Source organism: Medicago truncatula, chromosome 2, assembly GCF_003473485.1.
Source record: "Medicago truncatula cultivar Jemalong A17 chromosome 2, MtrunA17r5.0-ANR, whole genome shotgun sequence".
NCBI lineage: Eukaryota > Viridiplantae > Streptophyta > Magnoliopsida > Fabales > Fabaceae > Medicago > Medicago truncatula.
Window position 1 is genome coordinate 35,422,185 of NC_053043.1, and position 21,921 is coordinate 35,444,105.

The window sequence follows — 21,921 nt, forward strand, 5'->3', positions numbered from 1 at the left end:
AGTAACACTTGATATGGAACAAAGAGAGTATATTAATGATAAGAAAAGAATTACGATTCTCGTATTCCTGGTATGAATGATCTTGGTTGAAGATTACTAATCTACTACTTTGGGTTAAAGGTATCATGCTCCAAATTAAAAGACAATATAGCCCTTTCAGGCAAGACTACATACTGAAATTGCAATAAATAATAATGAAGGTACTTCATCACCCGCTATCACTTTCTATCATCCAATAACAATTTGTACATGTCAATTCCAATGATACTTTTATTAAACTAGAAAATACAAAACCAAAATCCAATAAATAATCAAAATATTATGACAACAAAATGAACATTTAAAATTGGACAGACATTTGATTAAAAACATAAAACCTTAATTGGGATAAAGGAATAATACTCAGTCTGAAGAAACAGTTCAACTGAAATGAAACTTGTGACAACTTTCTGAATGTCTTAGTTTTTTCCTTGGTGTCTTACAAAGGAGTTGCGCGCTAACAATTTCTGGCTGGAAGTGAACCGGTCACCCTGCAAGAAACATGTTAAGTATCAAAAGAAATTCACATCCATCAGCACTATAATCTACTATGCTACACTATTAAACAGAAAATTATGTCTTGGGTAGAAATAAAAACAAATTTCAAGCGAAAAAATAAATATATAATACTCCTGAGTTTTCTGCTACATCTATAATATTTAATGTTATTATTCATAAATTATTTTTTAATTAATTTAGATTTATTTCCTGATCATAACTTTTATTCTCATGGAACAAGCTATCATGAGGAGCAATTTGAAAAATACAATTACTTTTTTTATTAATCAGAGAAATTAAACGACATTACTTTTCTAAAAGAGTGCAAAGTTCGTAACTTTTTCTTAATATTATGAGAGACCAGAAGAAGTATTTGGCAAGTAAAATTTTTATTAACTTATTTATATTTTTGAAGTGTTGCATCCTTGTTTACATGTTTTTGTTGTTCCTCACTTCTTACATCTGTTGTCTGTGCTAATTCCTAACTTTTAATAGTGACTTGTGAAACGATTGTTGTTGTTCCTTCGTACATCTGTTGTCAGTTCTAATTCCTTACCTTTAATATGAATAATCTGTAGCTTGTAAAACCATTTTTATCACAATTCAAAGAAAATTGTTTATAAACGAGTAACACCGAGAAAATATCAACATGAAAATAAAGTATCAACTTTTATCAGGAATAAAACAAGGGTGAGAAAACCAGAACAAACCTTACACATGGATGCTGCCGACTCGGATTCCAGAGTTTGCACTGGAAGATGCCCAAGCAACTGGAAAGAATCAAGGGCTTCCAAAGTCAGCTGCCAGCCACAACGAGCTGCAGGACCCACATCAGAAGTGGAACAAGGACTATCAGAGCCAGCAGCCGCAACAACTCCATTCACCCAAGGACAGTAGTCATTATGTAATTTGATTGGATCAAATTCAACACGTCCACTACTGTTGTCTCTGTAAGGAGTCCCTGATCATTAGAACCAAGCCAAATAGTTAATGTACAACAAACAGCTGTGAGAATAAGGTAGCACAAAATAGGGGGAATTTTCTTGGACTAAATAAATTAATCAGCATAATATTAGAGATTTTTATGGGACTGTTGGCATAAATATGGTTAATAGTTCAAAATTTAATTCAAAGATCATTCATTATTGATTGACACCATAGTAGTTAATAGCGGATAGCGGCGCGTAGCGGCCGACCCCAAAAATGCTATAGTGGGATAGCGCATAGCGCTATGACCGCTATTTCATAAAAACAAAAACAACAAAAATAAGGAAAAAGAGAGAGCAGAATAGAGTTTTATATGAACAAAACAGAGGATTGTTTGTACAAACTACAAACAGAAACATAGAGAGCAGAATGGAGTTTGGAATCAATAATAACAAAGAAAACTAGAACAAAAAAGTAACAGGACAACAGAGTTTTGAGATTGTTAAACAAAAAAATAACAGGATAACAGAGCAAACACGACAAAGTAGAGGAAGATTTACAGCAGAGGTGAAGAAGTTTTACAGAACAGCAGAAAAGCAGAGGAAGATTTACAGAAATACCCTTTTTTTTTTAAAACCAAGGACAATTTTGTATTTTCTCTTAAAATGAAATAGCGGTTCTAAACCGCAAAACCGCTACGAAGCATTGCGCCGCTATCTCACACCGCAACGCTATGGCTTTTTGCGTAGCGCTCCGGCACCGCACCGCACCGCGCGGCCGCTATTGACTACTATGATTGACGCGACCACCACGAAACTGGTTTAAGTCATAAAGTTGATAGTATCATCTAAAATAGGTTTCATAACTCATATATAATAACATAAACATGATAATTATTGGATCGTCGAACTATGATTATGCAATATAATAAGTATATTTATGTATAATATACTCATTATAACAGTTACATAAACACTGGTACTATACATATGATCAAATGGGAGTGTTCGGATGGGAAAAGAAGGCTCCTAAAAGGGAGAGGGGAGAGAGAGAGAGAGAGGCGGGGGGGGTTGAATTGTAAGCAATAAATAGAAAAGACAAGGAGGGGGGCAGGAAATGGAGATAAATGATTTGATTCCCAAACAAAGAATGGACGCATGTTTTCCCCTACTTCACTAAGCATCCAAACAACAAGCTATATTCCACTCTCTTCCCTCTGGATCTATAAACTGTTCCCTCCACTCCAATAATCAAGCCATTTTTTATAAGGCCTTCCGATATTACTACTCATGCTTGTCGTTGGCATTTATATATTTCAAATTTCAATCACCAAATAACTTTGTATAATTAAACACTACATAATCATATTGTTAGGAGAGAGGCTGGCAGTCATATTACGATGAATTATTCATACCTCAAAACAGATTATACTAACTAGTCACATTGAGAATCTGGATGAATGATAGGATAAGGGGGCAAGACTGGAAGAGCATATCAAAACATAATTGAGATAGAAAGAACTGTATGAAATTTTTAAAAAACAATTATCAGCAGGCTTACCCACAACATCGGCATCTAAATTGCCTGATTCATGATATGTACTAACATCAATATAAGATTCCTTCCCGGTCTGAGTAACTTCTTCCTTGGAGACTTCATAGGCAGAACATACAACAGCATTGCAAGAAAGAGACGGATGAGCCCCATCATCAATATAAGATGGCTTCCCAGTCTGAGTAACTTCTTCCTTGGACACTTCATAGGCAGAACATACAACAGCATTGCAAGAAAGAGACGGATGAGCCCCATCATCAATATAAGATGGCTTCCCAGTCTGAGCAACTTCTTCCTTGGACACTTCATAGGCAGAACATACAACAGCATTGCAAGAAAGAGACGGATGAGCCCCATCATCAATATAAGATGGCTTCCCAGTCTGAGCAACTTCTTCCTTGGACACTTCATAGGCAGAACATACAACAGCATTGCAAGAAAGGGACGGATGCGCACTATTTTCAAGGCCTGGCGTCTCCATGCTACAACTGGTTTTTTCACCACTTTCAACAGACTCGACCTTGGTTGAAGCTATAGTTTTTGAGCCACTATCAACCCTTGCTGTAGACTGAGATACCACAGCCTGACTATCCCCTTGAGGATCTTCTCGACTCATTTCCTCTGGCACAAAATCGCCATTATGTCCATGATATGGTGTAAATTCACTAACGTGGCCGTGATTTTCGATCACTTCAGCAATTTGCTCAGCATCGCCCAAACTATCAACTCGATGAACTGAGACATCAGTCCCATGGATTTCAGCCTCGTGACTTGCACCCATACCAACACTTCCGCCGCTAATACCAAAACTAGGACCATCCCTAGCCTGTGCAGTCAATATCTCTGTGTTCAAAACTTCCCCACAAACATTTGAACTGCTAAGACCTGCTTCCCCTCCTGTTCTTTCTAAAGGAGGTTGGTTACAAGCACTCTGTTGCGCTTGATAGCTGCTATTCAACTCTGATGTTTCATTCAAATCAACAGAAGGGAAATTGACTTCATTAAAATCTGCAGGAGAATTTTCAACACTTTCCATTGATTCATCATCTGAACTGTGATAACGCCCATTCATCGCAATAACAGATGATGCATGAGTGGACTCTCTAGTAAATGGCATGCTGGTAACATGGTCCTTCTCTGCGTTCAACTGGTTAACTGTGTTTTCCTCTGCTTCTGATTGAATATTCGCTGAATAGCTGGGTACAGCACCAGAAGTATTTCTTAATGAAAACTGGAGTGTTTCTAAATGATTAGCATCACGGGCACGCTTTGATGGGCCAGCTGAATACTGCTGACCACCACTGATTTCATTATTATCATGGTTAACTACAGTTCTGTCAGCACTATCAGCCTGTTGCATGCTTAGAGGTGGCCTGTCAGCTCTGGTTGCACCATCATCCAACCTGCGCTTGCGTACATTGGGGCCTTGTGATTCATAAGAAGCTGCCGGACCACCAACATCACTTCCTGAAGGGCCCCTATTCCTTAAATTGCTTCCTTCACCAGCATATTGCACATGATCTAAGGTTGAAGTCACATTTATTAGAGAACGACGTGGCCCACTAGCCATTTTAAGATTTAAATCCAAACCTTTATTGGATACTAATTTCCTTTTACCGGATGTTGTCGCCTCATCACGATCTCCAGTTCTCTCTTTCTCAACACCATCAGCAGCAGCCCATTCATTGATACCACTAGCTGCACTTATTCCTCGCATTGATGCTATTTTCTTGCTCGTTTGAGGAGTATCGGTCCCACAGGGAGTCAAATGAACTGGACGGGGGGCAGTCAAGAAATCCCATATTCTAACTGTGGCTCCACATAAGCTACAATCTAACAAAGGTGACCTAGATTCACAATTAAATTCTGAACCCAGTACATCATTATCCCCGGTATCTTTCCTGGACGAATTTGAAAACTCCTTGCTTGGAGCCGGACCTGGTGCAGAGCCTTTGGCTGGATCAGAGTTGTACCCATTTTTAGCAGATTCAGCCGACTGTTCTCCACAGTCGAGCACATTAGGCAGCCACCGTGGCTCCCATCCACAGAGACTTATAAGCTTTTGTGCCTATTGAAATGCTACATTAATGTAAGGATGGAGATGATAACAACAAAAACCAAATTGGAATAAAATACAATAAAGTAAAAAATTAAGATAAATGATGTATTTGAGAAAACCTTACATGTGAGTATGAATGAGGAGCCTGTTCTCCAGTAAGGCTGGTTTCTGCTCTGTACCCCAATTCTCCAGCTGTCTGAATTTGCAATTGAGCAATAAATCTATCGATTTGAGGGCCATGTGTAACCCGCATCTGCTCAACTGCAGATGAAGATACAATCGGAAGAGAGTAGAACTGCAAGAGTCCATCACACCGGTCCTTGAAACCTCCAATAAGAGCTGAATGTGAGGTAGGAGGAAACTGCACCAAGCTTTCTGGACAGCTATTACCTCTCCAGGGACAGTTGATTTTGTGTCCTCTATCAAGCTGTTTAGAAAGTTCTTCACTGGAAGCATCAGCTTCTCCAAATATATGAGAAAAAACAATCAAGGCCCAGAAGCAGCAATAAATTAAGTAATATAAAGGTCAAGATAAGGGGAGTAGTGATGCAGAAGCAAAACATAAGAAAATATATCGTACACAGAAAAGAGCCAAGGATGATAAAATATTTTTTATTAAATACTAACTAGATCAAAAGATTTAAGATACCCATCGTTGAAAGCATAATGTAGCAACAATCTGTTAAACTAAAAACATCTAATAAATTCAATCCAGTTGGCATTCTCATGTTAAACAGACTTCCCATTCCCGGCAACAGTTGTAAAGCAATGTGATAGAATCAACTAGACACGCAGAACATGGCCCATTATTTCAATGATTGAAAGGTACAAAATGAATCAGATTGATTTCATGATCAAAAGTACTGTGATATTTTTGGTTTTTCCTCCTCCTCTATCCCTGTCTCTTAGCCTCTGTTGTCAATACGGAAATGCGGCGCGGCCAACCCAATAATTGGCGGGGTGCGGGAGCGGGGCGCGTAGCGTGCGCTTTTTCGGTGGTGCGGCCACTAATAAATTTAATACTTGGTACCATACTATCCAAAGAGAAATACTAAAATACCTTAAACATTACTCAAAATTTCATGAAGTATTCATAATATGAAATAAAAGGGATAGCAAAATCGAAAATGGCTAATACCAATTATATACAACCAGTACAAGTTATTGTTTTACTATTTATAGGTCCATTTTGGCCGCTTTCCACTTCTGACACACGCCGACGCGGCCTGGTGCGGTGGTATTGATTTTTCCGCTCCGCTCTGGTGTAGCGGCCGGCGCGGCCGCTATTGATAACAGAGCTCTTAGCTATAGATTCTGAATCAACAATTAACCCTTTTTTCCGTCTCTGTATGAATCAATATTCTTCCATTCCAATTCCTTCCCAGTACCTCCCAATACAAATCACAAATCTGGCATGTAAGTTTAAGCTCATCCATACTCTTACAAAACTTAAGCATTTTAGCAGTAGTGTCAAATTTGATTCCCCATGAAGAGATCACGAAATAATGCACTATAAGCAGTGTTGTCAATTGCAGATCACAAAAAATAGCGGTTTGTTCAAATTTTGCTACTCAAAGTGCTACCGCGGTACTATAGCCGCAATTTGACAATTATGAACTAAATAGCATATCGCATAACAATAACAATTAGTTCAAATTCTGCCACGCTATATCCGCTATTTAACATCACTAACTATAAGTAGTTGGGGAAAGCACCATACCCCACAGCCCAAACACTATAACCTCCCTTACAAAGCAATAAGCATTAATATGCTTCCATTCCAACTCCTCCCAGTACCTCACAATGAAAACTTCAAATACGACATGTTAGTTTAAGTTTATCCATGCTCTTATGAAATTTTAAGTAGTTTAGCTATTGTGTCAAATTTGAACCATCATGAAGAGATAACTTTTGGGTACGGCAGGACTAGCGAACTACACTGATTGAGCTAAAAATAAAAAAACAATGCATTGTAAGCAGGGTGGTCAATTGAAGACCGCAGAGAATAGCAGTTTATTCAAATTCCACCACTCAAAAATGCTACTGCGGCACTGTAGCCACAATTTGGCAAGATTATGCACTAAACAGCGTATCGTGGAACAATAGCAATTTGTTCAAATATTCCGCTGTGCTATATCTGTTACTCCCTCTGTTTCAAAATGAGTGTCGTTTTAGCCAATTGCACACAGATTAAGGAATGAAATAAAGTAGTCAAATGTCGTAGCAATTTTACCAAATTATCCTAATCAACTATTGGTTTGTTTTTCATTAAAGAAAAAATAATACTTTGGAAGTAGTGTAACATAATATTAATTGAAGGGTATAATTGAAAAGAAAAAGTTATTATTGCATTGGAAACCGAAAGTGACATTCATTTTGAAACAATTTTTTTTGACTAAAGCGACACTCATTTTGAAATGGAGGGAGTATTAAACAAAACTGACTATAAGTAATTAAGGAAAGCACATACCCCACAGCCTAAACATGAAACAAAACAAGCATGTAAAAATTAAAAAGCTAATATCACCTCTCCTCTATATCACATAAACTTGACATAGTTCAATCGAAACCTAGCAGAACCAACAATCACAAAGCAAGAAAAGATTAAACCATTACAAGAATATTCTCACCTTCAGCCGAGGAAGCCGAGGGCAACGCGTAATCTAACTGCACACCACATAACTCACACTCAATCTTACTAACATCAACATTTACCCACCCTCTTTTAGCACAAGCTAAAGGACCACCAACCTACAAAATTCACCAAAACTCATTACAATTTCCCCCAATTTAACTTCAATTATCTTAACCTAATTACTTAGAACACAATCTTCACTTCCAAAAATTTGTTACAATTATCCCCAATTTCACTACAATTATCTTAATCAAGTTGCTTAGAACACAATTAAGCGAACCTTGGGCAATTTTCCGGCGATTTTGAAAGTGGAAAGGCGACGAAGCAAATCACAGCGTTCCCATGGTCTGCACGAAGGATTTGAAGCACCGTGCAGCGCTGAAGCAATGAGCATGTACGAATCCGCGCTGGATTTGTCACGCCGGCTAGCTTCTCCGGTGGTGTCGTACGGCGGAGATGAAGCTCCGGCAGAGCTGAGAGAATTGAGAAGATGTTAGAGAGAGAGAAACCCTAGAGAGAGAGAGAGAGAGGTTTGTTACCTAGCAGCAGAATGTGGTTTATGATTCTTCTTCTTCGAAGAGGTTACAACATCGTCTTCCTTCATTTTTTAAATAAGTTGGAAAGCTTTTCGCTTATCGATTATGATTCTGCTTCTACTTCTACTTCTATCCTATGCTAGTTTTGGGTAGGCGTGATCTACCTATTTTTATCCATTTTTTTAATTATTAATTAACGCATATTCTCCCACTTTTTCTTATTGAGAATTATTGTTCCCACATTTGACAAGATTGTGTCACACGAGTAATTTACTTTTTTGCCCTATCGACAGTTAATTGCTGAGAAATTAGAAATCCGACTGCAGTTAACTGCCGAGGAAAACCTCGGGAGTTAACTGCCGAGGAAAACAAGCAGACATTGAGCTCTGCATGATACTTTCTAAAACATTTTCAAATCATTTTTCGGCCAGTTTTTACCTGTAATTAAAGCAGAGCATTTCGAAAGGCAAAATAATTCATACAACATTGAAACTCGGACATAAGAAAAATACAATATTTTTTACAATTGTCCATAATTAAATTAAACCGACATTTAGTTCAAATTACACAAATGTTTGAAATTCATCATAACGGTTCAAATCACAAAAAAATATTGGCACAAATGCACAACTTAATTAAACCAATATTTTTATACATTAAACAAAGTAAAAAATCTCATGGAATTAAAAGTAATGTCATCAAAGTACAAATATACAAATCAATGTCATGAAAACACCAAAACTAAAAAACAAGTCCTAAAAAACAAAATACTACTACTGATCCTGGTCCTGCTGATGGTGCCTCCTCCTCGGCCTCTGGCCTCACCTCCTGGTCAAAATCGGCATGATATGCTCCCTCATATGGCTCATGGCCTGAAACCACTGTTGAGGGGTCATGCTCATGACCTCCTCCTAGCCTAACTGCGCATCAGCGTAGGCAACAGCGCCGTAAACCATGTCATAGGTGTCAGGCGAGCTTCTCGCCTCATACCGCTCCCACCGCTCTGCAATGATCTGCTCTTCATTTGCAGGCCTAGGAAGATTTCCTGGAAGAGATGACAAAATCTGAGGGTGAGACACCCTAGTGTACCATAGCACATAGTCATCCGCCATCCGCCATGTCTGCTCTCCTGCCTGCTCACCCCAATCGTCCGCCTTAAGCGTGTGAGTGCGGAAGTCGACGAACGCCTGCACAATGTAAGGCGGTGGCAAGTCTACAACATCCGTCGGATGTCTGGGGATGGTCAGGACGTATCCGTACTGCCTCAAAACCCTCTCGGGCAAGTAACGGTACACCCTACGAACACCGCACATAATCCAGCCAGAATACCAGAAAACCTCCTCAAAGTCCTGGATCTCCCTGTGCTCTTCGTACGGCCTCCAGCATACGTCATCAAACTGTATACGATCAAGCAGTGACCGATACGTGACCCCCTCCCCGTGACCATTCTGAAGCTTCCACCTCGCTGCAACCGGATAGTTTTCCATATAGTCAGTGTTGGGATCAACACTGTAAAAGCCAGGAAAATGCGTCCAAAATCATGCATGCACAAACCAAACAAATCACATTTATAAATTATTACGCACGGAAAATATAACAAAAAAAATAAAAGTTAACAAAAAAATAAAGTTAACAAAAAAATAAAATATAAGTTTTCTTACAGTGAGCAGTGTCACGCTCCCCCCAAGAGCTCTGTCTCCAGGCCTACACGCCTCAGCTAACTCGCCGTATAGGTACGCGAGTGTCATCCCTCCCCAGGAATAATTACGCATCCCTGCGTAGCCGTCCTCCATGGTCGTCAGATAGACCAACTCGATGCGCTTGTTGCTTCTATCGCCAAACAACAAGCATCCGACCAAGTAGAGAAGGTAACACCGCACGCAATAAGTCCTGACCCTCACCAACTCCTCCAGCTCCTCTGGATCCTCCGTATTAGCCAATAAGTTGGCCCTACCAAGGTACCTCGTATATAAGTCCCTCAGCCTTGGGTAGCTAATATACCCACCGTACTCCTGCCCACAAATTTTTTCCGCCTCCTGCTGCGACACACCCAAGTGCCTCATAAGTAATGCCGCTCCCTCATGTTTCGGCATCTTCTTCCCATGGCTCAACATCCGCCCCTCAATCGGAAGATGCATCAGACATGCGAAATCATCCAATGTCACAGTCATCTCCCCCAAGGACATGTGAAAGGTGCTGGTCTCGGGATGCCACCTCTCGCATAGAGTCATCAGCAGGGCATGAGGCACGGTGGCGTAGCCTAGGTAAACCAAGTCATGTAACCCGTTCTGCCTAAGCAGATCCCAAAATCAATCCTAATTCCCGTTTGGGTGTCCGAGACTCAAGATCTTAGCCCCATGATTAATCGGTTTTACCACACGGAGCTTACGAACCTGAAATAATAGAAAAATAAACATAGTTTAAACAAACACACATATAAAGAAAATAATTAAACATAAAGAAAAGAATTAAAAAAAAACACATATAAAAGTGGATATAATAATTAAACAAACACACATTTAAAGAAAATAATTAAACATAAAGAAAAAGAATTAAAAAAAAACACATATAAAAGTGGATATAATAATTAAACAAACACACATTTAAAGAAAATAATCAAACATAAAGAAAAAGAATTTAAAAAAAAACACATATAAAAGTGGGTATAATAATTAAACAAACACACATATAAAGAAAATAATTAAACATAAAGAAAAAGCATTTAAAAAAATTACACTTACGTTATCTGAATTATACCAATGTGGCAACGCCACATGATTGGCATAAGAGTGGAGCAAAGATAAGTCTGCCGGTCCTCCAGGAAAGGGAGGGTCCACAGGTAACACCTCCGGGGCAGCAGCTGTTGCAATGTCATCATCGTCTCTTACATGTTGCTGCTGTGGTATATGATTCTGGTCATACCCACCATCCGTCACATCGTGGTGTACCTGATCATGATAATTCAGGTACTCCACCCCAGACTGGTCAACAATTCAGGTACTCCACCCCAGACTGGTCAACAATCTGTGACGGGTCACAAACTTGTGACTCCTCAGGCTGTGTAGCCTGAGAGCTTCCTGAACCATCTCCCCTCCGACCTCTACCCCTCTTTGGGATGTGGCTGCTTTGCCTCTCCCTCCGGTGGCTCTGAGTCATCGCACGCCTACCACCAATCATCTTAGATGGATCAATGGGGTCCTGATCGGCTATATCTACACAAAAAATAATAAAATTAACATCATTTCACTTATACATTCAACCACTTTATCAAAAACACTAAACCTAAACATAACCTAAACTTTCACATTCAACCTAAACATAACTACTTTCACATTCAACCACTTGACCAAAATAAACACATTGAACCTAAACATTATCATACACACTATTATTCACATTCAAACGTAAATAATCAAATGCATTATCATACACATTCAACCTAAAACATAACCTAAACTAAACATAAACATTCATCTTCGTTGAAAAATCAAAACCACATTCAACCTAATTCAATATACACTTTTTCGAATTACAATCAAGATCATATCCATAAGCTAAACTAACTAAATAATCAATAAAATTGTCATTGAGGCATTTTATCAAACACTTTGTGTGCAAAGTATCAAACATACTCAAAATGTGTTCTTTTGCCACCATTCAAAACCACATTATACTCTAACATCATTCAATCATCAATTAAAGCAACTACATTCAATTATAAACTACATGCAATCATAAAAAATTCAATTCCTACATCAACCCTAACCATATGAAAACTACCATTTTTTTTTTAAAAAAAAAACCTACACAAACTAACATTATGATTAAAAATGAGTCAAGATACTTACTTGTGATTAAATGGAGATGATGCACTTGATTTTGCTGAAAAATCGAAATTGGAGAAGTTGGTTGGTTTGGAAAGATTTTGAAGAATGGAAGCAATACTCAGAAAACTGAGTTTCTGCTTCTGTTATGTTCAGTTCGCATCGGCAGTTAACTGCCGAGGAAATTCTCGGGAGTTAACTGCCGCCGGTTTTCTAAAACTTCGACAGTTAACTGCCGAGGGGCATTTAAGTAAATTACTCGTGTGTCTCGGCCAATGGCAATGTGTCAACAACAATACTCTTTTTAGTCCTACTTGTAGTGGTTTTTTTATTTTCGATTTAATTAAGTTTTGTTTGTGTTAAAAACATGAGTAACTTGTGCTAAAATGAGACATTTGAATAACCTTATTTTAACGTTTAATTGTGAAAGTTTATCAAAAAGTTTTATTGGAGCTTATATGATGGATTGATGCTTTGTGTAAGTTGTTATCGAATATTTGGCTAGACATGTTTTAATCATTCAATCAAATCGATCTAGTCCTCACGTGTGTCAAGTCGTAGTCATCATCTATCAAGAGTATATATATATACACACACACACACACACACACACATTGAAGGTTCCGGTGACATTCACACATGGATGTTTGTTAAGCCAAGTTGAGACTCGACCTCTCACCACATTAGAGGTACCAACATCACATGTAGTAGTACCACCGCCAACCCAACTAGAGAGGCGCCACCATTAAAATAGGTCAAACAAATACAACAATAACCTTGAGAAGAGGAGTTGGCAACACTGTATATAAATTGTCGAGAATATTTCTTATTTTGTTTTTCATACCATGTGGAACCTCACATTGGGAGTAGTAAACAATTTCATTTAATAATAAGAGTAAAATTAAAACGTGTATGATTAAAATTACTTATATTATTTTTTAAATCATCTTGATCAACAATAAAAAACAATATGAATAAGATGCCCATCGGTTACAATTATAAAGAGATGAACTTAAACCTTTAATTTTTTTCAACAATATTTAAACAAACTTTTACTCGAACAAGTGTATTCTCGCTTCTAATTGTTGTGGGAGATCATTGTGAGATTTAGGTTGGCACCACTTATAAGTCCAATTACATGAAGGTAGACAAGGTCTCCCATGTGTCTTTATTGAGAGGTGGCTCATAAAGATTCCGCGACACCCACTTATCATGTGTCAATATGACAATCATGATGGATGACTTCACTTGCATACTCGCTTGTTTATGTCTTGTCATATGTTTTCAAGGTCCACTTAGCATGGTTAAGTAATTCTTTTTTACCATCGTAGCGAAGGAAAGAAAGTAAGTGAAGAGAAATGAAAGTTAGTTAAAAGTATTTTCTTCATTGTTTAGGTCTCTCACCATGATGGAAAGAAATCATTCTTATTGTTCACCTAACATGAAAATATTTTCCTTTATTTTTATCATTTTATTAAAAAATATGAAATATTTAAACTAATTTTTTACTCATAATATTTAAACTGCATAAAATAAAACATATTAGATGGAAATAAAATTAAAATTAGTGATGTTGTTTTTACTCTTCACCAGACGCAGTTTCTTATTTCGTTTTTAGTTTCTCTAAAATTTTCAACAAGTTTTGCTCCACAAAATATTTTTTGTCACCACTTTTGTTCCATGTTTTTAAGTCAACTTGTGTGTATCCTTCAAATTTTTGAATTATGTTTTACAATCATGTTTAGTACATTATAGAGATTTCTCTTGCAAAAGTTTAATATTTTTTAACACTAGATTTTTGGTCGTTGATGCTTACAGCTTTGTAGTAAGTTGTTGGTTATTGGACATGTTTCCCAGTTGGCGGACGACAGGTTCATTATGTATTATTTGCATCGTCCATTTAAAGTGGTGTTACTGGGTTTTTAATCTCAGACGTTGTTGTGCTATGGGTTTGATGAGTTTTGATGATGTCTAGTTTCGATTGATTTTGACTCTAGAGTGTTACATGCAATCTCTGTCATTTATGGAGTTTTCTCGTTTGATATGTGTTTTTGTGATTTGATTTCAGGTGGATTGGTTCACTCACCAAGCTTTCTTTTATGCATTTTGGGTAAAAATAATTTCATCACGTTTGTTGCAAAATGAGTGATTCAGATTTGCATGTTCTCAATTGTATACAAAAAAGATGTGACAAACCTAGTGACAAGGAACACTGTGTGATGCTAAGCCTAGTTGATGGGAGATATCTAGACAAAATAACGAGAGTACATTGAGAAGGAAATTCGAAGGTAACGTTGAGTGTGAAAATAAACAGTCGGAAGCTCCATCACGATCCTTTTTAACTTTTTCGTGTAACCTAAATGGATTTCAGTGTAAGTAGAGCGAGCCTACGAGGGTTTAAGATTATCTGCCTACGCCTTAGGGTGTATTGAACCACTTTTTCGTGTAACCTAAATGAAGTCCAGTGTAAGTAGAACACACCCACTAGTTTTTATGTGGGAGTATTTTAGCAAGCTACACCTTAGGGTGCATTGAACCATTTTTTAGTTATCATTTGCTAAAACACTCATTCTAAAAAATAAGTGGGTGTATTTTAGCAAATGCTTGTGAGAGTTGCTAACTTACACCCACTTATTTTCTAGAATTAGTGTTTTAGCAACATTCACCTTAAGGTGTGTGTGTGTATATATATATATATATATATATATGGGGCTGCTAACTTACACCCACCTAAAAACACTAAGTGCAAGTTAGCAAGCTACACCCACTTGTATTTTACTAACACACCCTTTTATCTATTCAAATTAATTTTAAACTAAAGGGCAGTTTAGTAATTACAAATACATGGACATAATTTTTCCCTGATTTTTCGGCGGCATTTCCGTTATAGATGTTGATTTGTTCCAATTAATGAACATGTTTTTAATGTAGTTTCAAGTGTTAAACTTCAGCGCATTAACTAGTAGCAAAATATCCTTTCAAAACAAAAAACTAGTAGCAAAATAAATTAATGTCAAAACAAAAACTTCAATTTATAACTATCTATTAAATACTACTCGTTAAAAAGAAAATGAAGATCCTGACAAAAAAAAATAAAAAAAATGAAGGAAACAATTTTTTTTTTTTGGATTCAACTAAAATGTTTTGAATTTCTCTAAAAATAATGTTTCGAACAAAAAAGACAAAAGGGAAAATTTTGTCAAACAAAAATAGACAACTGAAAATTCATTTTTCATTAAATTGGGCGTACCCAAAGAAAAAAAAACTGATTTTGGTTATTAAATTATTAACACTGTCAAAACAATTATTAAGCTGCAAATAACATTGACGTTAATAGTGAATTTTTTTGCTTTCATCGGTGCTCATTCATTGTTTGAAGAACAAAAAAACACGGCTCCATTGTCAAAAAAAAAAAAAAAAACACGGCTCCTTAATTTGAACAAATCTGTCGAGAAACCAGAAAACAAGGAGTGTCTCATTTAGTTAGTTACAAAATTATCCTCCCATTTAAAATTAATCTATACTAGTACCTTTTAATAAAGGCAAAATTTTGTTTTGGTGTAGCCTATTTTTCTACCAAAAATACCCTTAACTTGAAAAAACACGGTTGGGAACTGAGCAGTTTTTTTTTTTCCTTCTACTAAACTCAAGGGGCTTCAAATAAAATCAAACAAACAAATAGAAAGATTTCGTCAAATTTTGAAGGGAAAAAAACTGGCAATCGAAAAAGAGAGGGAGGGATGTGTGTAGCGGGATCCTTTCATGGTGGCAACTGGTGTGAAACATCAAAGATTGATAGTGCTTTGCAAAACTCTAATTTAGGAGATTACATAAGAAGTCATCCTTTAATTTATTGTCACTTTTCTTTTTGTTTTCTCACAATCTCTCGGTACTTTCTTCTTCTTTTTTTATTTTTTTATTTTTAAGGATGGTAATTTCATGAAATTAACTATTGTCTATGTGTTAATATATTTAAAGGGTAAAGGAAAATATATGATTCATAGTGAATGGATGAAGTTGTGACTTATCAGCCCCTGTTATTAAGGTTAGAGGACTAATACACCAGCCCTTCAATCTTCTTCTAAGATTATCATAGATAATTTGGGTACATATTTTCTTCTATAATGTAATTGATTTTGCTTGATTGGAAGGAGTCTTCATATTGTTGCATGACAAATAAAAATCGATGGAGTCTATTCATTCACATGAGTGAGGGAATATTTATGAGTCTATTCTTTCATTTTTCATTGTTATGTTCAAGACAATATAACAGATTTAATATAAGATTTGTTGTTTGTTGTTTGATAAGTTGAATAATTTGAGAAAATCTTGAAATGTTAATCACTCTATATGCATCTTTGGTTTTATGCTATCAATGATGTAGACTTTAGACTTCATCCCTGAAGAAGACAAAATTCATTGAGGCTTATCTTTCTTTCATTTATGATGATATGAATTTTTTTTAATTTCCTTCTTTGCTTGAACACTCAACGGAGTTGCGGAGCATTGCAATCACATCATACCGCGACTAGGATATGGGACCACCGCACCACCACCGCAAAATTCACATGCAACATTGTTGGTGCTAGAAGGTCGGAGTTTTCCTTGGAGATGGTGGCGAGTAATGCAACATGCCAGTGTACCTTGTAACAAGAAAAAATTGGCTCTGCTCTCTATTTAATTTTACTAGTTTTGGTTGCATATTTATCATATTGATATTGATTATTCTCTTATTGTCTTCATCTTGCTTGCATATATTAAAGGTTTTTAATTTCATTAACATAAGAAGTATAGTTTTCTTAAATTCTGAAAGGAAGCATTATATAGCTGAATTTCAGGAGAAGATGCGGATAACAAAAAAGAAACACATGGTGAAGTATAAAGGTCTATAAGTGATGAGATGAAGATGTGAATGATCAAGTATTATGACATAATCTGGTACAATGTCAAAAGCATGACTAACATTTATAGAATATATCGAAAGTGTTGATTAATCGTAATATGAGTTTTCCATTGATAACTGGTTTGGCAAGCACTAATATTTGCAGGGTTGATTGATCAAAATTCATTAGCGGATTACTACAAACGTATTGAAAGTAGACATGTATCATCTTACCTTTTGTATCAAGTTTGAATTTTTATATCAACTAAACGTATGATTTTTCTTTTAATTCTAATAAATTTGTCCAAAACGTATTGAAAGTCAACCAAAATAAAACAAAAACATAATGTTTATAAGTTACACACGTAGCGCAGTAGAAAAAGCGGACAGACGGGCACATGAGTGCCCGTTTGGACGCTAGTTTGAATAGTGATAAATGGGTCTTTTTATAAATAACAAGTGGGTGTAACTTGCTAACTTACCTTAGTGTTTTTAGGTGAGTGTAAGTTAGCGGTCCCCTAAAACAAAATAGACAACACCTACCATAAATGAATATATTTACCGACCTTTGGCTTCTTCATCTCGAGTATTGCAACACATTTGGTTTGGCTGAGAAACACGAGTAATTTACCCAGATACCCTTCGGCAGTTAACTGCCGAAATTTTAAAGAACCGGCTGCAATTAACTGCCGAGGAAAACTTCGGCAGTTAACTGCCGAAGAATTTCAAAACCTGAAATTAAATAAGTAAATACACCTAAATTTTCCCTTAATTAAATTTAATTCTTTACTACATGATTCTTTTTATAACGTTGTTGATTTCATTCATATAATTTTGTTGCCATAAATGAAGAAATATGAGATCCTAGAATTACATATTCGATCACGTTTCTTACTAGTAATAGAAAAGAAGTTTTATATATAAAAAAAGAAAGAGGTTTTATTAATAGAATAATTACAAATATAATTATTTGAAAGAGAGATGAATAATATCTAAAATATTATAAAGTAATAATAGGTTAGTCAAACCTATGAATAATGACAGACATCAATTAAATTAATTAGAAATATAATTATTCTATCATTTATAATATTTTTTGTTGTTGCATTTTTTTTTTATTGAATCATCATTTTAGGTCCATTAATTACCGATGACAAACATTTTTCTTTGTTGTTGCGTTTTTCATGTTAATTAAAGTAATAATATCTGAAATATTAGTAGAAAGTAATAATAGGTTAGTCAAATCTATGAATAATGACAGACATCAATGAAATTAATTACTAATAATTACAAATATAATTATTCTTTCATTTGTAACGTTTTTGTTGTTGCCTTTTTTTGATTGAATCATCATTTTAGGTCCATTAACTACCGATTGCAGATATTATTCATCTCTCATATTTCTTCATTTATGGCAACAAAATCATATATGGCAACAAAATCATATGAATGAAATCATTAAAATAATTATGTTTAATTCCTTAAAAGAATTAAAGAATTAAATTTAATTAAGGAAAATTTAGGTGTATTTCCTTATTTAATTTCAGGTTTGAAATTCCTCGGCAGTTAACTGCCGAAGTTTTCCTCGTTAGTTAACTGCAGCCGGTTCTTTAAAATTTCGACAGTTAACTGCCGAGGGACATTTGAGTAATTTACTCATATTTCTCAACTAAACCAAATGTGTCAACAACAATACTCCTTTTCATAACTAATCAATTGTGTAGCAGCTCCTCTCCTTTTCATAACCACTATACTTTTCTAGCTTCCCTTTACCAGCGTTATAAAAAAAATTCTCCAGAGTAACTTCTTCAATACTTTTCAATTCTTCATTAATTGATTTCATTTTACCATCTTCAAATGGTTGCTTCAAATAATGATTGTCCAAAACATGAGGCATGACATCAAATGAATCGAGAGGTTTCTGTAGAAGATAGGAACAAACCAATTGCTTGAAAAAAGACCATTAGTAATGACAATACAATAATAATACTCCATTCGTTCCTTTTTAAATGTTTTTTTAGAAAATTAACACCAAAATAACGATGTGTATTTTTGCACATTTTCTTTCTATTATACCCTCATTTTAATCCACCAACAAATTCTTATTTTTTCATACACTTTATCTTTTCAATAAATTTAATATGTTATCTTTCTCTCATAACAAACAATTGTCAATTTTATAAATATTGTGCACATCTTTTTAATTACTGTAAGTCAATATAAAAATTATTCCAACTTCACATAAATCAAAAGTTAAGAAAAAATTAGTTTCTTCCAACTCCTTTAATTAAAGTTAAGGCATCCACCAATGCTAGAGTCACACTTGAAATCTTTAACAATTGTTACTCATTTTATTTATAGAATTTTAACTCTTATTGGAACCATTGTTTAGAACAAAATTTTGTTTAAATTTGAAGATAACAAGAAACAAGTTTTGTTTAAAAAAACAAATAAACTTTGTTTAAAACAAAACAAACTTTAGTTTTGCAAATAGATAACATTAATTACTTTTATTGAAAAAGATAAAAGTAATTGACAAATCGTACACTTAAAATATAAAAAAGATAGTTAAATAGGTACGGAAAATTCACCCTAAAAAGACACTTGAAAAGGAATGGAGGGAGTAGTAAATATAGTAAGTGTTAACAATACATATACAAAATAGAGAAAGAGAGAATAAGAACAACAAAGACGGTCAGGATTTCATAGAATAATAATAACTTAACATTGCAAAAAAGTTATAAGAGAATATATATATATATATATATATATATATATACAATAAAATTTAATGGACTCTAACTTACTAAAATAAATGCTCAATAGCTTAAGCACAATACTTTATTATCTAACACCTACCCTCAAACTCATGATGCATCAACACGAAGCACTGTGAGCTTGTCAAACAAAATATGAAAAACATACTAAACAATATAAACTTCTAACACTGCCTCTCAGGCTAAAGTTTATTAAGCTATCATACAGAAGAGCCAATAGAGAGATGATTAACCAAACAGAAGAATCAATAGGGAGAAGTGCAATGCAATCAATCAGAAGAATCAACAGGGGAGACGTGCAATCAATCAGAAGAATCAATAGGGGGGATAGGGAGAAGTGTAGTGCAATCACACAAGGGGAGAAATGTCTCGTTAATCTTCTTAAGGTCTTTAGCTTCTTTTATTGGTAGGGATTTGAGAGACGTTAGAAAAGAGTGCCAGCGCATTAAGAGTCTTTGAGAAACTTCAAATCAAGGACGTGGGGCATTGCATGATATGGATAATTTTGTTGGATAGTCATTTGAAAATCCTTTGCTGAAATTGAAAGTATTTGTTCATTCTCTTTGCCCCTAAAGTTCTTTGTCCGTTTCTACACGTGGTCAGAAGAAGACAAAACTGTACTCATTTCCTTTGATGGAGACAACTATAGAAGACGACAAATCTGATGTGGAGTCTGGGTCCCTCATAATCTTTTTTTTTTGAAGGAGGTCCCTCATAATCTATTGAGTCTAGGGGTCTTCCACGTATGATGCGGTCTTCTGAGTCTGATGATCTTCATAGAGTCTGACGAGGTTAATCTTCAACTTTTGAGAGGCGTCCTTTTCTTCTGATCCAAGATGTTGACTTCTGGTTGAACTTTCTTCAGATCATAGTCTTTTAAGCTTCTGTTGTACTTTTGATGCTTTAACACATAATCAATACTTTGATGCATATATTTTATGATCTTCCACACTTTAACAAATATTAGCATATTTAATTGTTCTTCAATACTTTGCTATCATCAAAATTTCAGAGGAATTGTACAAACCAATTATGTTCCAACAATCTCCCCCTTTTTGATGATGACAAACACAGGTATTTGAAACAATTGTTGTTAATCTAATTAACATGTAGACTTAAGGGTATGAGGTTTGTAAGCTCCCCTAGAGTTTGACAACCTCAAAGTCTCAGGTTTGCAAGCTTTCCCCGAGCTTGTGATAGTCCATCAAAGCGAGGTTTGCAAGCTTCCCATAAGTCATATCTGATAGTTTCTAAGGTGAGGTTTGTAAGTCCCCCCTAAGTTTTATTCTCGTTAATTAAATTCATTTTTAATCATAATGAAACGCATCAGAGTACATAAATATAAACACATCAGAGCTTCAAACTATATCAGATTCTTAAACATATCAGAGCTATTGAAGTTTGTTTCATTTACCCAAGTCTGATAACAGTTTCCAAAGTCTGATGAGTTATTAATTAAGGACAAGTTAAATTAAGAATAAACTTATTAGAACTTTAGCTTATATCAGACTCTTAGACACATCGGAACTACTAAAGTATGATTAGTCTAGTCAAGTATGTTAACTTCTTTTGAGTATGACAAGTTTTCAATTAAGCGCAAATTAACTTGAATTTAAATTAAGTTCCTTAGCTTTTTCAATTAAGCTCAGAGTTCAAATACTTTATTTTACTTCTATTTTGTCATCCAACAAAAATATGCAAGATAAAACTTTAAACATTAAATAAAGATGCATAAAAATTATGACAATGCAAAAGAAGATTTTAAAAAAACTTAAATATATTATAAGAATAGAAAAAATTAACAAAAATTTGTAGAAAAACAAAAAAAACATCAAAATGTGAGATCAACAGTTGAAAGATTATGGTTCTTTGTTGTTAAGATTATAGATGCTCTGATTAGTAGATATCGAGTGGAAAATGTCATTTGTTTTTTTAAGAATCCTAGTTGTCTTACTCTCATAAAAATATTAATTATGACTAGTTTTTGTAATCTAACATGTTTCCTTTTGAAGATGAAAGTTAATCATCTCTAAACTTCATGAATGTTTTTGAAAACCTTGGTTGCTTAGAGTTAGCCTTCGATTGGTAGCTCATCCACGTTGACATGAAAGCTAAATATCATAGCTTCTTTGTTTTCTGCTCATTTTTGGTACAACCATCCTAAAAAATTATTGACTTTTTAAATAAGTT

At 35.2% G+C, this 21,921-nt stretch overlaps 1 protein-coding gene across 3 annotated transcripts; it reads right to left on the reverse strand.

The window, feature by feature from the left end:
* Positions 1-179: 179 nt before the first annotated feature.
* Positions 180-8,443, reverse strand: LOC11425451 (uncharacterized). 3 transcript variants are annotated; one of them, XM_039830651.1, is made up of 8 exons: positions 8,252-8,443; positions 7,993-8,185; positions 7,708-7,828; positions 5,202-5,539; positions 3,416-5,086; positions 3,025-3,313; positions 1,248-1,498; positions 180-530 (listed from the first exon to the last, which is right to left on the reverse strand). In XM_039830651.1, exons 1-8 carry the CDS (start codon positions 8,314-8,316, stop codon positions 459-461), a joined length of 3,000 nt encoding a protein of 999 aa, XP_039686585.1. In that variant the 5' UTR covers positions 8,317-8,443; the 3' UTR covers positions 180-458. The 3 variants fall into 3 exon arrangements, with proteins under 3 accessions (XP_039686585.1, XP_024632064.2, XP_003596003.3); XM_024776296.2 differs by having other exon boundaries at positions 3,025-5,086; positions 8,252-8,441; XM_003595955.4 differs by having other exon boundaries at positions 3,025-5,086; positions 5,202-5,536; positions 8,252-8,440.
* Positions 8,444-21,921: the final 13,478 nt, after the last annotated feature.